The 15,471-nt window shown below is 41.0% G+C and overlaps 1 protein-coding gene across 2 annotated transcripts in view; it reads left to right on the top strand.

The window, feature by feature from the left end:
* The window catches only part of HIBADH (3-hydroxyisobutyrate dehydrogenase), a 108,755-nt gene extending 98,132 nt beyond the window's left edge, over positions 1 to 10,623 (top strand). For both annotated transcript variants that reach the window (XM_086396383.1, XM_086396382.1), the window contains exons 7-8: positions 1,669 to 1,825; positions 9,648 to 10,623. In XM_086396383.1, coding sequence (XP_086252509.1) covers positions 1,669 to 1,825; positions 9,648 to 9,806 — 316 coding nt within the window. In that variant the 3' untranslated portion in view covers positions 9,807 to 10,623. The remainder of the gene's footprint in view (positions 1 to 1,668; positions 1,826 to 9,647) is intronic.
* Positions 10,624 to 15,471: the final 4,848 nt, after the last annotated feature.

Below are 15,471 nucleotides of genomic sequence, written 5' to 3'. Positions count from 1 at the left end.
CTGGTAAGCAGGGAGTATCTCTGCTGCTCAGAATGTGATGAGCCATTTTAAAAGAAAATTTAAATTAGGAAGCCTAAATTACATTTCAAATGGAAGGAAAAAGCAGTGCTTTGGGGAGGGGGTCTTTAAAAATATCCCCTGCTCATAGAACACAATATTTGTGCTCAGAAAATATATTTGCAGTTAAGCAAATTAACTAATTGTTCATTTGGGACTTTATTTTTCATAGTTATTCCCTAAGTGCATTGTGTTTGGGTCATCTGCTACCATAGAACCCTGATAGCCTGATTTTATTTAAAAGAGAAAGAAAGCATCAGTAGCAAATTGTACATGTAACAAATTTGGATCTTTATAAAAGAATGAATGAAACTGTCAGGTTACTTTCCAGCAGAGTACAGTTGAACAGCTGACTTCAATGGAATCTTTATCTGTTAAAATCTTTTAGTAAAAACTGCTCATTATAACATGGCCCACTATGTGAATTCATGTAGATGGCATGCCATATCGTATTCCTTGAATCACAGTTGCTCCTTGAAAGTCTGATTACATAACAGTTGTATGATTACATAACAGTCCTTACCCAACCCAGGTATTAGCCCTTGACCCCACTTGAGCATTTGGAAAAAGGTTTTCCTGGTTGTTATATTCCGCCCTGGAAATAAACAGATATCTTTCAACACACAGGTAATAAGCAGCATACCAAAACACACAATTCATTTAACATTTATATGTCTCTTTTTAATCTTTTTTTATTCTGGAACAGATTCATTTTAAGGAAAAGCAGAAAGTTTTTTTGAAACTTGATTAAAAGATACTTAGCAAAACTGTGCTTCCCAGACTGCACTAAGATACTTGAAATCAAAGTAGTACAGCATTTTAATTCTTTTTTTTTTTCTGGGTCCACATTTGAACAGCCGTTTATGCCATCAGCTCAGTGATAGAACAAATGATGTTTCCGCTTGGGCAGGCTTTGTTTTATCAGGATCAGTAACCTTATCAGCAGTTGACCCAGAACTATAATGCATGCCTCTGAATAGATAGCATATGTCACAGCTCTATGCAGACTTGCTTCATAAGCAAGATGGGCTAATGAAGATTTAATAAATAAGGAAAAGTTTACAGCAAGAAATGTCCTCTTTTATAATAATAATTTCTCATAAGCTCATTTTACTGCTCATGACTCATCTCTTGCATTTATTCTCATAAAAGCTAAAAGAATAAACATACACATAAATGATACATAGACTCCCATGGTACATAGCTTATCTGTCAGTTTTTCTTTCTGAAATATATCATTTGCGAGTAAAGACTTTAGATGATCATCTTGGCTTAAGGTTCTTAGGTGATGCATAAATGCAATAATGTTCAAAACACTAGAAAACCTATGTGTATGATAAGCCAGCAACACTTTTTATGCAATTATATATTGTTTCTTAAAAGCAGGGTAGCACAGGTTTTCTCTCAGTGTAGAGTGTCCTGGCTCAGAAGTGTTTCTTCACTAGCTTTTAACACCCTATAATTTAAGATTGGATTCTTCACTCATCCATCTGCTTTGATTTTTCAAGACATCATAAATGGAGAGAAGATGGAGCACCCTCAGATGTAAATAAGTCACATGTGACTTGTACACTTTGACATTTAACACTTCTTTCCTTTGACCTTTGACAGGTTAGGGCTTGACCCAAAACTCTTGGCTAAAATCCTAAATATGAGCTCAGGACGATGTTGGTCAAGTGACACTTATAATCCTGTACCTGGGGTGATGGATGGAGTTCCCTCGGCTAATAACTATCAGGGCGGATTCGGAACAACACTCATGGCGAAGGTATGGGAAATGCAGTGACTACCCAAGAGAGTGGGGAAATGTGTCATGGTCTGTTCTCCTTCCATCTTTCCCTCCATCATTCTCCACCCACCCGCCTTGCCACTCCCTCCCTCCCTCCCCAGGGCTCACCACCCCACCCACCTCACCCGACCCCACTCCTCCCTGCTTGTAACAAAGCACACCCCTATCCTAGAAGGCAAGATGACTAAAATAGTGACTCACTCACAGGAAATTAGCTCAAACTTAGCTTCGATAAAAACCCTTATCTTGTTCATTTTTAATCCTGGTCTTTTGATAGAGAATAGATTAGGATGTTTCTCTTGTGCTTGGCTGTTTGTAATGTGAGTCGGTAAAATTTTGTTCTTCCTATGTTTTATAATCTTCTTGTTTCTAGTCATTTGCCAAGTCCTTAGAAATGGAAGCAGTAAGCATTTTCTGATGGCTAATAATCTAATGACATTAGATGTACATATCACAGAAGAGAGGATCTTTCTCATGATACTAGATTTCTAAATACATCTTCCTGCTTTAAGAATATGTGTTTATGTGTAAAGTCATTTGAAAAGCAAATTATCAGCCTTCTTTCATTTGTGATTTCAACGTTAGGAAATACTTTTTAGACAGACTTTCAGATTTTTGTGTAGCGCTTTGTCCCATTCTCACTGCCCACAACCCTGCCCTTTACTTTTTGACCAAAGTAATAGTACGAACACCTGGATGTGGTGCGCAGGTCACCCTCATTCGTTCCCCATGATGTTCGTGCATTCTGCTTTTCGACTGTGCCTTGACTTTGTCCACTTGCCCTCTCCACCACCTCCAGTGCCTTGGCTGAACCTCATTTGGATGCTGCCACCTCAGCCCTCAACTGGTCTCCTTGCCTTTCATTCTCATCGTCTCCAGTTCATTTTCCATGACATGGCAAAGAGTGGGCTTCCTAAAATGTAAAAACCTGATTATGTCGTCTCTCCTGTTAAGTCTCTTTTCGTGGTTTCCAGTTGCTTGTAGGTTAAAGTCCGTCTCTGCACGTTTTCTTAAAGGCCTTTGCTCTCCTTCCTGATTCATCTCTGCTTCCCACTCCCCTCCTTTGCTTTAGCCGCATGGGACTCATTTGGCCCCTTGTTTTCCCCTCCCTGGCAGCCCTGCGCCTGGTCTGCCCCAGGCCTACCTCAGTGCTTCCTCTACCTCCAGCCTGACCCTTGGCACATTGTCAGCTCATTTGAAATATTGGTTGGGTGAAGCCAGGTTTGAAACTATGTTTCTTATTTTGTGGATTTTGTAGTTTCATTTCTCCTCATGTTTCATTTAAGAAAACACTAATTTTTATGCCAGTCTGTACCTTGTATTTCGGCTTGCATATCTTCCACACAGGCTTTTATTGATGTAGTGTGCTGTGTTACTTTTATTGGAGAAAGTAGCTCCTTAAGCGGATTGTTTTCACAAAGCTGCAGGGTCGTTTATCAGGACACAGAAGAGTGAAAGAACCGCATTTATGCCCGGTTTGCTTTCTCTATCTGTGTGAAGTAGGTTGTGGCCTGTTGGCTTGTTTGGTTTCCCAAGTACTACTAATGGCTCCAATTGAAGAAGCAGCTACCAAGTGGCCTGTGAGCAGTGCTGGCTTTATTGTGGGTCTCAACTGCAGCTGACCCTGTGTCACACCTCTCCTTCCACTGTTTGCTCCAGTATCCCTGCCCAGGAAGAATCTGTCCCTACTGAGGTCCTTAAAAATTATTTCCTTGATAGTAGAAGGTAGCATAAGACAATTCAGTAGTAAAACATATGAACATTGTTCTCTTTTGCCCTTGTTTTCTCTGTAAAATGCAGGTGTCATTTCCCTTACAAAGAACAAGACTTCTGAATTTTGCTTAAAATGAGAGAATTTACACAGAAATGCTTTCATCACCTCAGAGAGCTGTTAGTGAAACACAGTATAGATGATGAGACTTGTGTCGAGAAATTGATAGAGGTTAAAAAAATCCCCATTCATGCTACTGATGAAAGCAATCGTACCTGCTTGGGCAGATGAGGCTATTTGTTGTTGTTCAGTCACTGAGTTGTGTCAGACTCTTTGTGACCCCATGGACTGCAGCATGCCAGGCTCCCCTGTCCTTCAATTTCCCTGATTTTGCTCAAATTCATATCCATTGAGTCACTGATGCTATCTAACCATCTGATCCTCTACTGCCTCCTTTTGCCTTCAGTCTTTCCCAGCATCAGTGTCTTTTCCAGTGAGTTGGCTCTATGCATCAGGTGGCCAGAATATTGGAACTTCAGCTTCAGCATCAGTCCTTCTAATGAATATTCAGGACTGATTTCCCTTAGGACTGACTAGTTTGACCCCTTGCAGTCCATGGTACTCTCAAGAGTCTTCTCCAACGCCACAATTTGAAAGTATCAATTCCTCAGCACTCAGCCTTATGGTCCAGCTCTCACATCTGTACATGACTACTGGAAAACCATGCCTTTGACTATATGGACCTTTGTCAGCAAAGTGATGTCTTTGCTTTTTAACATGCTGTCTGGGTTTGTCACATCTTTCCTTCCAAGGAGCAAGCATCTTTTAATATCATGGCTGCGTTCACTGTCTGCAGTGATTTTGGAGCCCAAGAAAATAAAATCTGTCACTATTTCCATCGTTTCCCCATCTGTTTGCCATGAAGTGATGGGACTGGATGCCATGATCTTAGTTTTTTGAATGTTGAGTTTTAAGCCAGCTTTTTCACTCTGCTCTTTCACTTTCAAGAGGCTCTTTAGTTCCTCTTCACTTCCTGCCATTAGAGTGGTATCATCTGCGTATCTGTCTGAGGTTATTGATATTTCTCCCAGCAATCTTGATTCCAGTTTGTGATTCATCCAGCCCTGCATTTCACACAAAGTACTCTGCATATAAGTTAAATGACTAGGGTGACAATATACAGCCTTGTTGTACTCTTTTCCCAGTTTTGAACCACTCAGTCGTTCCATGTTGCTTCTTGACCCGCATACAGATTTCTCAGGAGGCAGGTCAGGTGGTCTGGTATTCCCATCTCTTTAAGAATTTTCCACAGTTTGTGGTAATAACACAGTCAAAGGCTTTAGCATAGTCAGTGAAGCAGAAGTAGATGTTTTTCCCTTGCTTTCTCCGTGATTCACCACATTTTGGCAATTTGATCTCTGGTTCCTCTGCTTTTCTAAACCTAGCTTGTACATCTGGAAGTTCTCAGTCCACATACTACTGAAACCTAGCTTGAAGGATTTTGAGGATAATCTTAGTAGCATGTGAAATGACTGCAATTGTACAGTAGTTTGAACATTCTTTGGCATTGCCTTTCTTTGGGATTGAAATGAAAACTGACCTTTTCCAATCCTATGGCCACTGTTGAGTTTTCCAAATTTGCTGACATATTGAGTGTAGCAGTTTAACAGCATCATCTTTTAGGATTTGAAATAGCTCAGCTAGAATTCCATCACTTCCACTAGCTTTGTTTGTAGTGATGCTTCCTAAGGCCTACTTGATTTCACATTCCAGGATGTCTGGCTTTAGGTAAGTGATCACACCATCGTGGTTATCTGGGTCATGAAGATCTTTTTTGTGTAATTGTATATATTCTTACCACCTCTTCTTAATCTCTTCTGCTTCTGTTAGGTCCATACCATTTCTGTCTTTTATCCTGCCCATCCTTACATGAAATGTTCCCTAAATAGCTCCGGTTTTCTTGAAGAGATCTCTTGTCTTTCCCATTCTATTGTTGTCCTCTATTTGCACTGTTCATTTAAGAAGGCCTTCTTATCTCTCTTTGCTATTCTGTGGAACTCTTGATTCAATTGGATATGTGTGCATGCTAAGTTGCTTCAGTCATGTCCAACTCTTTGTGACCCTCTGAACTATAGCCTTCCAGGCTCCTCTGTTCATGGGATTCTCTAGGCAAGAATACTAGAGTGGGTTGCCATGCCCTCCTCCAGGAGATCTTCTCAATCTAGGAATTGAACTTGTGTCTCTTTTATCTCATGCATTGACAGACAGGTTCTTTACCACTGTCATCACCTGGGAAGCTCTCAGTTGGGTATATCTTTCCCTTTCTCCCTTGCCTTTCACTTCTCTTCTTTCCTCAGCTATTTGTAAAGCCTCTTTAGACAACCAGTTTGCCTTCTTGCATTTCTTTTTCTTTGGGATGGTTTTGGTTACCACCTCCTATAGAGTGTTATGAACTTCTGTCCACAGTTTTCAGACCCTCTACCAGATCTAATCCCTTGAATCTATTCATCACCTTCACTGTATACAATCATAAGGGATTTGATTTAGGTCATACCCAAATGGCCTAGTGGTTTCCCGTACTTTCTTCAATTTAAGCCTGAATTTTTCGATAAGAAGCTCATGATCTAAGCCACAATCAGCTCCTGATCTTGTTTTTGCTGATTGTATAGAGCTTCTCCATCTTTGGCTGTAAAGAATATAATCAATCTTATTTTTATTGACTCTCTGGTGATGTCCATGTGTAGAGTTGTCTCTTGTGTTGCTGGAAAAGGGTGTTTGCTGTGACCAGTGTCTTTCCTTGATAAAACTCTGTTAGCCTTTGCCCTGCTTCATTTTGTAGTCCAAGGCCAAACTTGCCTGTTACTCCAGGTATCTCTTGACTTCCTACTTTTGCATTCCAGTCCCCTATGATGAAAAGGACATCTTTTTTTGGTGTTAGTTCTAGAAGGTCTTGTAGGTCTTCATAGAACTGGTCAACTTCAACTTCTTCACCATTAGTGGTTGGGCCATAGACTTGGATTACTGTGGTGTTGAATGGTTTGCCTTGGAAGCAAACCGAGATCATTCTGTTGTTTTTGAGATTGCACCCAAGTACTGTATTTTGGACTCTTTTGTTAACCATGAGGCTACTCTGTTTCTTCTAAGGGATTCTTGCCCACAGTAGTAGATATAATGGTCATCTGAATTAAATTTGCCCATTCCCATCCATTTTAGTTCACTGATGCCTTAAATATTGATGTTTACTCTTGCCAACTCCTGCTTGATCTCGTCCAGTTTGATTGATTCAAGGACCTAACGTTCCAGGTTCCTATGCGATATTGTTCTTTACAGCATCAGACTTTACTTTCACCACCAGGCACATCCACAACTGAGCGTTGTTTCCACTTTGGCCCAGCTGCTTCATTCTTTCTGGAGCTATTAGTAATTGCTCTCCACTCTTCCCCAGTAGCATATTGACCTGGGGGACTCCTCCTTCTGTGTCATATCTTTTTTGCCTTTTCATACTGTTCATGGAGTTCTCTCAGCAAGAACACTGGAGCGGTTTGCCATTCCCTCCTCTAGTGGACCACATTTTGTCAGAGCTCTGCACTATGACATGTCCATCTTGAGTGGCCCTGCATGGCATGGCTCATAGCTTCATTGAGTTATGCAAGCCCCTTCACCATGACAAGGTCTTAACTTACTAGGAGATATTTTGCTTGACTGCTATTAGATCATATTATGTTGGGAGAGATAATGTTAGTGTGTTCTTAAAGTAGAGGCTTATATGTTTATTTCTTAACATCATAAAATTCTAATATAGGGTGTGTATATAATCAGAACATAATTAGAACATCCAAAAACTCCTCAACCTAAAAGTCTGTTTCTGATGGCCTCTAAGGAACAACTTACGGAATATCATGACCACTGTTGTTACTTACTTAATGTACCTGTCTCCTTGTAAAATGCAGTGACTTGGTCCTTCATTAATTTGTTGAAAACTTTTGCAATTGTTTTATTTTTTCCCCTGAACCACCCACTGAGCTCATGAATTCATAAATATTTTTATTTGATTAGTGAAGTGGGGCATTTGTTTGTTTTAGATTACATGTTACAGACTTCAAAGCATGCCTTCTTTTCTTACATTTCAGGACAGACAAACCACTTAGAGTTTTATAGACTAAATCACCTTTCTCTTTTTAGAATGTCTGTCCTCTGAGGTAGCAGCCAGCAAAGCTATTTTAGCTTTCTTTTTTTGGTTTTATTAGCTCTTATTTGGGATATTTACTTGCCCATTTGAAAACCTCTAATAGACTTTCCTTCTCAATAATGTTGTGTTCTCCTCAATATGTTATGTTTACTCTAAGTTTTTATATTCTAGTTATATTTCTAGGTTAAAAATTACAGGCAGTCTTTCTATGCCGATTTCCTGTCATTTTAAATAAATGCATCTTGCAGATATGCAGCAAAATGATGTTGACAAGAGGATTATCTGCTTGTCCAGGTATAAGCAATAATGTAGCTTATTCACCCACATTTGTTAAATGTGTGAGTAGTTATAGACAAGTTTTAGGTTAAGTAGATTTTCCAAATCCATGTGTTTGCATGTGAAAATATATAAGTAAGCACAAAATCATGTTAACACCTATAGCATCATACATATCCAAGCAGCTAGAGATTTAACCCATTCTTTAAACTTTTCTTCTTTTTTCTTTGAATCATTTCCTCCTTTGAATGGATGGTATCCATAACTGCTCATTTATCAAGAATGTTCCTCAAAGAATACAAATGGTCCTGATCTTGCCTCCTTTTTCATTGCTTGTTGACTTTTCTGTTGATGAGGCAATGAGGATGGTAACAGTAAGAAGGCAATCTAGTCGGTTTTGCCACTTGTGCAGCTCTTATATAATCACAAATAAAATGAAATGTGGGGAATATTATTTCAGTTATCCATGCCTTCATTGTCTTCCATTTACCCTACATATTTCAAGGTGGGACAAGATTCTGTTCTTAGTAGAAGATATCATTCACCACAGTTTAACTGTAAAAAATTTATAATGTTAGCTTTTGTCTATTTTTAAACAACCATAAGTTTTCTAAAACTCTCAGAATGAAGCATTAGCTCTCAGAGATGTTAAAGGGTTGATGTGATGCTGACTGTCCATTGCACTTGAAAGAAAATCCAGCCTTCTCACCAAACATCATAAAGTTTTCTTGTTCCACCTCTGCCCATCCCCAGGTTCATTACCCTCCCCAGCCCCTTGCTCACTCTAGTTCAGTCTCATTGGCCTTCTTACTGTTTCTTGAACATCCAAGCTATGCCTCTTGCGGGGCCTTTCCCTTGCTCTTCCACCCGCCTGAAACTTTATTCCCCCAGCTCTCCAAACAGCTCACTGCCCCCTCACATTCACATCGTAGGTCAAGTGTCTTCACCTCGGGAGGTCTTCCCTAAACATCTCATCAATCAGAACTCTCTTCCTTCCACTCTACCCCTTGCTATGTATGACTTCCTGACCCCTTACCCTGCTTATTTTTCCTCATCACTTGTCATTATCTGGAAGTTCAGCAGTTGTTTTCCTGTCTGTCTTCCACACTGGACATTAAGTTCCTGAGAATAATGACTTGGTTTTATTATGACTACGTATCACCAGCACTTAGAACAGTGTCTAGCACACAGGATTTTTTAAATATGTGCTAAGAGATTGAATGGATATTTTCATCATTGATAATTTCATCATGCTTAATTTCATATTGGGGTTTGTCTTAGGCTTACAGGCTTCTGCAGATGTGAAAAAGCATTTCTCTATGTGGTCTCTTCTGGATAGGAACATACCTGTCCAGAGTCAAAACAGATAGGTTTTGTGGAGGAGTGGAGAGGACACTCAGAAATCAAGGTTTGTCTCTGGAGCAGTTTTGTAGCTGTAAGATAGCACTTATCAAATATTTATAGACACACACACACACGGATAACTTAACGTCATTCTTGTAAGTATCTTATTTTTTCAGATTTCATTTTTTCTTCTTTGAAACCCAAGCATTAGGAGCCACAATTCCGAAGTGAGCCTTAACTGCACAGCCTCAATGTGTTCCCTCCACCCTTGTTTGATTTAGGATCTGGGATTAGCACAAGACTCTGCCACCAGCACGAAGAGCCCAATCCTTCTGGGCAGTCAAGCCCATCAGATCTACAGGATGATGTGTGCAAAAGGCTACTCAAAAAAAGACTTCTCATCCGTGTTCCAGTTTCTACGAGAGGAGGAGGCATTCTGAACTTGCCCTTTGGCTGGGGACACTGTTGGAAACCAAACTCTCTTGGAGCCACTTATAGCTCACTTCACAAGTAAATGGGCTTAATCAGAGGTCACCTGTCTGCTTTTGATTGTCTAGGTCACAATAAACCCTGGGAGTTTTCACCCATTTTTAACTGCTTATTGTTTTTATCTATTTAGAAAACACCTAGTACCTGAATTTTTTTTTTTTTTTTTTCCTTTTCTGCAAGCCACTGATGGTCTCTGCTAGCTAGCCAACTGACCTTTTTCAAAAGTTTGATTCCTGAGCATCTTCAGCTGAAACGTTGCCTACTTCAATCAGGATATTATTTACTCCACTTTTCACTTTCACAAATAAGACCAATTTTTTTCAACAGGATAAAACCTATCCTCAAGGAAGGAGAAGAAATTGGTATGAGGAAATGAGTTAGGGAAAGGGAAAGTATAGTGAATTACTCCCTGTGTCCCTCAGGAAGTTCATCCTGTTAACCCAGTGGTGGTGGTCTTGCATTGAGGTTATGGTTTATTTTCCAAGAGTTGATAAAGCAAGAGAATGCCTTGCTGCATGTTATGTAATTTGGACCCTGTTATAGTATCTCAGTGTGCCCCTCTTGTAACAACTCCCAATACTCAGCAAACTTTTTTTTTAAATATATTTTTGCTTCCTTGTACATTCTTACTACATATTTTTTGACTTCAGAAGAATGACTTCTTTAGAACTGTTTCAGAGCCAATGATATATGCTTTAGATAATTATTACATTATCCTAAATATAACCATATTATTTTGAATTCAAATAAATTTCTATGCTGATAATACTTCCTTGGAGTTTTTGTGTCTTCCTAACCTTTTTGGTGAACAGTCAAATGACCTGACAGATTGGTGTTGTCGACTAATGGGGAAAGGATGGGATGAGGGGAAGGGAGGGCAGGTCAAAAGGAACTGAGTGTGAACTGGCCAGTGGGCAGCCCCCATCCTCCCCTCTGCCTGCATCCTTAATGAGTCTTTGTTTGTTTTCTGGTTCGTGGGTACTATAGGAATTTGGCCTGCAGTAGATGTAATTATGTCCCAATAGGCAGCACAGTTGCTTTTTTTCCCCATCACAGCCCCTAGAAATACTCCAGGCCATATACCTAGACACCAGATTTAGCAAAGTACTGCTACTTTAATCGTTTTCCTGGTGATCAGAAATTCCAGGCATTATTGTAAGTGCTAGGGCTCCAGTGATGAGCAAAACATAAAGTCCTGCCCTTGTAGACCATAAATTCTGGTGTCTCTTAGGTGTATATGTGAGGAGGTGTGAGAGACAAGAAATAAGTGTTGAATGTGTATGTCAGATGATAAGAACTAAAAGGAAAAATAAAGCTGGGTGAGGGAGATGGATGGGGAGTGTAGGGGTACCTTATTAGGCAGGTAAGGGCAGTGTGGCCTTTGAGCAGAGATAGGAAAGAAGCGAGGGAGCAAGCCATATAGGTATCTGGGAAAGAACATTGTAGGCACAGGGAACAGAAAGTGCAAAGGCCCTGAGTTAGGACAGCATAAGATACATGAGGACTAAGGAGGCCAGAACTGTGAAATGTCATAGACAGGGAAACCAGATCGTGTAGGACCTTGGAGGCTATGTAGGGATGGTAGCTTTTATTCTGAGTGAAACGTAGCATGTCAGTTAGCAAAAGTGAAAGGTAACCAATAAACTGCCAAGTTTAGTGGTTTAAAATAACAAGCATTTATTATTTTTTAAGATTCTCAACGTGGGCTATGTTATTCTTCTGACTGGGCTAACTCATTTGGAGCTGGCAGCTGTGGTTTGGTCTCATGTAGCAGGGACAGCAGGAATGATTGAGGCTTTTGTCCACATGGTCACTTATCCTTTGGGAAGATCCAGGTTTGTTGACCTGGTGGCAGAAGGTTCCCAGCAGCAACATAGGACAAGTCCCAGTGAACAAGCTTTTTTCAAGCCTCTGCTTGCTTTATGGCTGTATTGTCCCATTGGTTAAAGCAGGTCACCTAGCAAAGCCCTGAGTCAATATGGGAGGGGTTGCATAAGATGTGGACACGGAGAAGGGGGCAGTATGGGACCATTGTGCAAACAACCTAAATCACAGCCAGCACATGAAAGAGTTTGGTTTAGAGGGATCCCTCTGGCTGTGGTGTGGAGAACAGACTACTGGGGAAAGGGTACAAGCAAGGAGACCAGGCAGGCAATGGTAATAATCCAGGTGAGAAATGATGGTGGCTGGGACCAGAATGATGAAGATGGAAGAGGCAAGAAGTGGTCAGATTCTAAACATAAAGATGGATGGGGAGAGAGAAAAGGAGTCAAGGATGACTCCAAGGTTGGTGGAGAAGGTGGAAGAAAGGTGTGGCCATGTACTATGAGAACAAGATTGTGGGAGAAGAATTTAGGGAGGATTGGGAGAGGTATAGGAGAAAAAATCAGGAGTTTATGATAGACATCTAAGTGGAGAAAAAGCAGGTCCAAGGACCGAGCCCCATCTTACTCTAGGTTTTAATGGTTGGAACATGAGGCAGAACCAGCAGATGAGACTGAATGACCAGTAAGGTAGGGGAAAAAATGGGAGCAGTGTCCCAGAAGCCAAATGCAAGACTCACTATAAGGAGAGAATGCTTATTTGTATCAAAAGCTACTGACAAGTTGAGTAATATAAGGGATGAGAATTAGTCATTTGGATTTGGCAAAATAGAAGTCATTGTTGACTCTGACAAGTGTTTTGGTGGAGTGTTAAAAATAAGATTGGGAATGGGAAGAGAGAAATGAATGGAGGCAAATTTCAAGTTTTGCTATAGAAAGAAGACAAATGGGATAAATACTGGTAGGGAACATGGGGTCAAAGGAAGTTTCATTATATTTTTAGGATGGGAGGTGTTATAGGGTTATGCTGACGGAGGTGAAATGATCAGAGAGGGGTAAAGTAATGATGCACAAAAGAGGATGCTTGCTAAGTGGGGTCTTTGAGTAGTGAGAGGAGAAAGGTAGAGGCATGGATGGAGCTCTGAAAACTAAAAACCAGCATAAAAATCATGTGTCAAACTGCCAGCATCTTATATGAAGGATAGAGTAGTATTGCAGTTAAATACTACAATTAAATATAATTAAAAATTATACTTTTTTTTCAACAGAATAAGTATTAGTGCTGGAAAGGACTTCAGTGACCTATAAGCGTTATCTGTATCAGTCACCCTCCTGATCATCAGCTTTCTCATCTACAAAGTTATCATCAATAGTGTAGCTTAGTATTAAGTGCTCTTTTGGAAACTTGAAACAAAACGTGAGTCAAGGACAATTGCAAGTGTTAACGAGCATGTGGAGGAAGTAGAACCCTCATAACATTGCTGCCAGGACTGTAAAACGGTGCATCCACCTTAGAAAATGGTTTGGCAGTTCCTTGAAAGGTTAAACATGGAGTTACCATGTGATCCAGTGATTCTCCTCCTAGAAAGCGCTCAAAAAAAGTTAAAATATACACCTCCATAAAAACCTGACCATAAATGTTTATAGCAACAGTATTCATAATATGCAAAAAGTGGAAGTAATCCAAACACCCCTCAACTGACGATTGCATAAACACACCGTGGTGTATCCATGCTGTGGAGGACTGGCCATGAAGAGGAGCAGACTACTAATGCACGCTGATGTCAATCATGGGCATCTGAGAAGCCTTGCTCAGGTATTCCCTAAATACCTCAAATTCAGTGTATCAAGCCTGAGCCCCACATCCTCCCCTGTTGACCTGCTTCTTCTCCTTGTCCCTGTCCATCCAGATTCCCAGGAAGCATCCCTGAGGCTCTCTCCTCCACCCATTCTCCAAAGCAGATTCTAAATCTCTCATACCTGCTTCACACCCTCATGGATTCCTGTCTAGAATACTTGGGTTTCTTTGTGGTTACTTCTTTTTTTCCTAAGAACTTCACAGAGGTATAATTTACGTACAATAAAATTTGCTCATTTTAAATGTATGATTTAGTGACCCTTAGCCATCACCACCACCCTCAAATCTCATTTAGTCACTTGCCAGGCTCTCCTTGCCCTAACCCCAAACTCTAAGCAACCACTCATCTTTCTGACTCTGTAGACTTGCAGCTGCTTCTTAGCCACCAATCTGGTTCTTCCCCAATTTGTTTGTTCCCCCACTGCAGGAGAAGTGGAAGGCTAAAATTCCCTGCAGAACACCTTTTGTGGCTCAGCTGGTAAAGAATCTGCCTGCAATTTGGGAGACCTGGGTTTGATGCCTGGGTTGGGGAGATCCCCTGGAGAAGGGAAAGGCTACCCACTCCAGTGTCCTGGCCTGGAGAATCCCATGGACCGTATAGTCTATGGAGTCACAAAGAGAACTGAGTGACTATCACTTTCACTTTCGCTTTAACACCTTTGAGCCTCAAATGCAGCCTGAAGCCTTTGGTGTGGGAGTCAGGCCTTTCATCCTCTGGCTCCTGTCTTACTTCACCAGACTGTCGCCCTTTGTTTCCTCTATGGCACCCTGTGGGCCCCAGCTTGTGAACCACAGCACTTGCCGGTTCCCAAGCATGCCACATTTCTCACACCTCGGGACCTTTGCACATGCTGCTTCCTTCACCTGAAATACCTTTCTCCTACACTCCTGACCCACTGGCTCAGGCACCGTATCATCTAAAAGGCCTTCCTTGGCCACCTCAGGCTGAGTCATTTCCCCTGTTTCTATAGCTCTTTGTTGATCCAGCCTACATCATAGGACTTTCCTCTTACATTATGTTTGCTGGTTTGCTCATCTGTTTTCTAAACAGAATGTTAGGTCTTTGAGGGCACAGAATGTATCTTATTCAGCTTTGAGTCCCTGTGTTGAGGTCAGCACCTGGCATCAAATAAGAGCTCAATAGAAGACCGAGTGAGTGGAAGCAGCGGCATTGCATTTGCATTAGGTTAACTATGATCTGCATGAACTTTTTCCTGAAAGATTCTTCCTTGGCGGATCAAGTTTATTTTCCTTTGGGTTATAAATGATGCAGTTTGTTAGACACTTGCAGAGTGTGGAACTTTTACACAATTTTCTTAGTCAAAAGGTTAGCTTATGATATTTGACCTAAGAACTTGTGCAATCAAAATACGCATTTCGGGTAGCAAGCTTTAGTCTCATGTGAACGTACTTTAAACATCAACTTGCATGCAGATAAAGCATGCACATCTTCCACCTTATGGAGTACAGCAATTCCAAATGTGATCTTTTTTATCATGCAGCCTAGACCTTGAGGCATAAGGTGAATTTCATAATAACACAGGTTTGATTTATTCAAGGGATCCTTGAAGAGTTAGGTATTTCAGAGACTCTCTCGCTATTCTGGGGATCTGAAACCATGATGAGAGAACATATGCAAGGCCACTGCTGGGTCCCTATTTAAGGGAACCTCAAATGGTCTGGGTCTACCCTTGGGCAATCTTAGTGCAGGGATTTTGATCTTGACTTGTTTTCTAAGCACTCTGAAATGCGTGTGATCTATCCGCTTCCTATGGGGGTTGGGGGAGAAAGGGCAGAGAATGGGGTTGCATTATCCATGTGCATAAATCCTACCCGGGCTACTGTCAGAAGCCTGCTGCTGCTCAGGGAAACTTCACAGGTTACCACCAGCTTCAGCCACAGTAACTGCCCCCTTGAGCATTCTCAAACGGCCAA

This window comes from Bos grunniens, chromosome 4 (assembly GCF_055505025.1).
Source record: "Bos grunniens cultivar Pamir isolate PY7600 chromosome 4, Bosgru_T2T1.0, whole genome shotgun sequence".
NCBI classification, from domain to species: Eukaryota; Metazoa; Chordata; class Mammalia; order Artiodactyla; family Bovidae; genus Bos; species Bos grunniens.
Note: the sequence above shows the minus strand (reverse complement) of the source record. Positions and strands in the feature narration are given on the sequence as shown.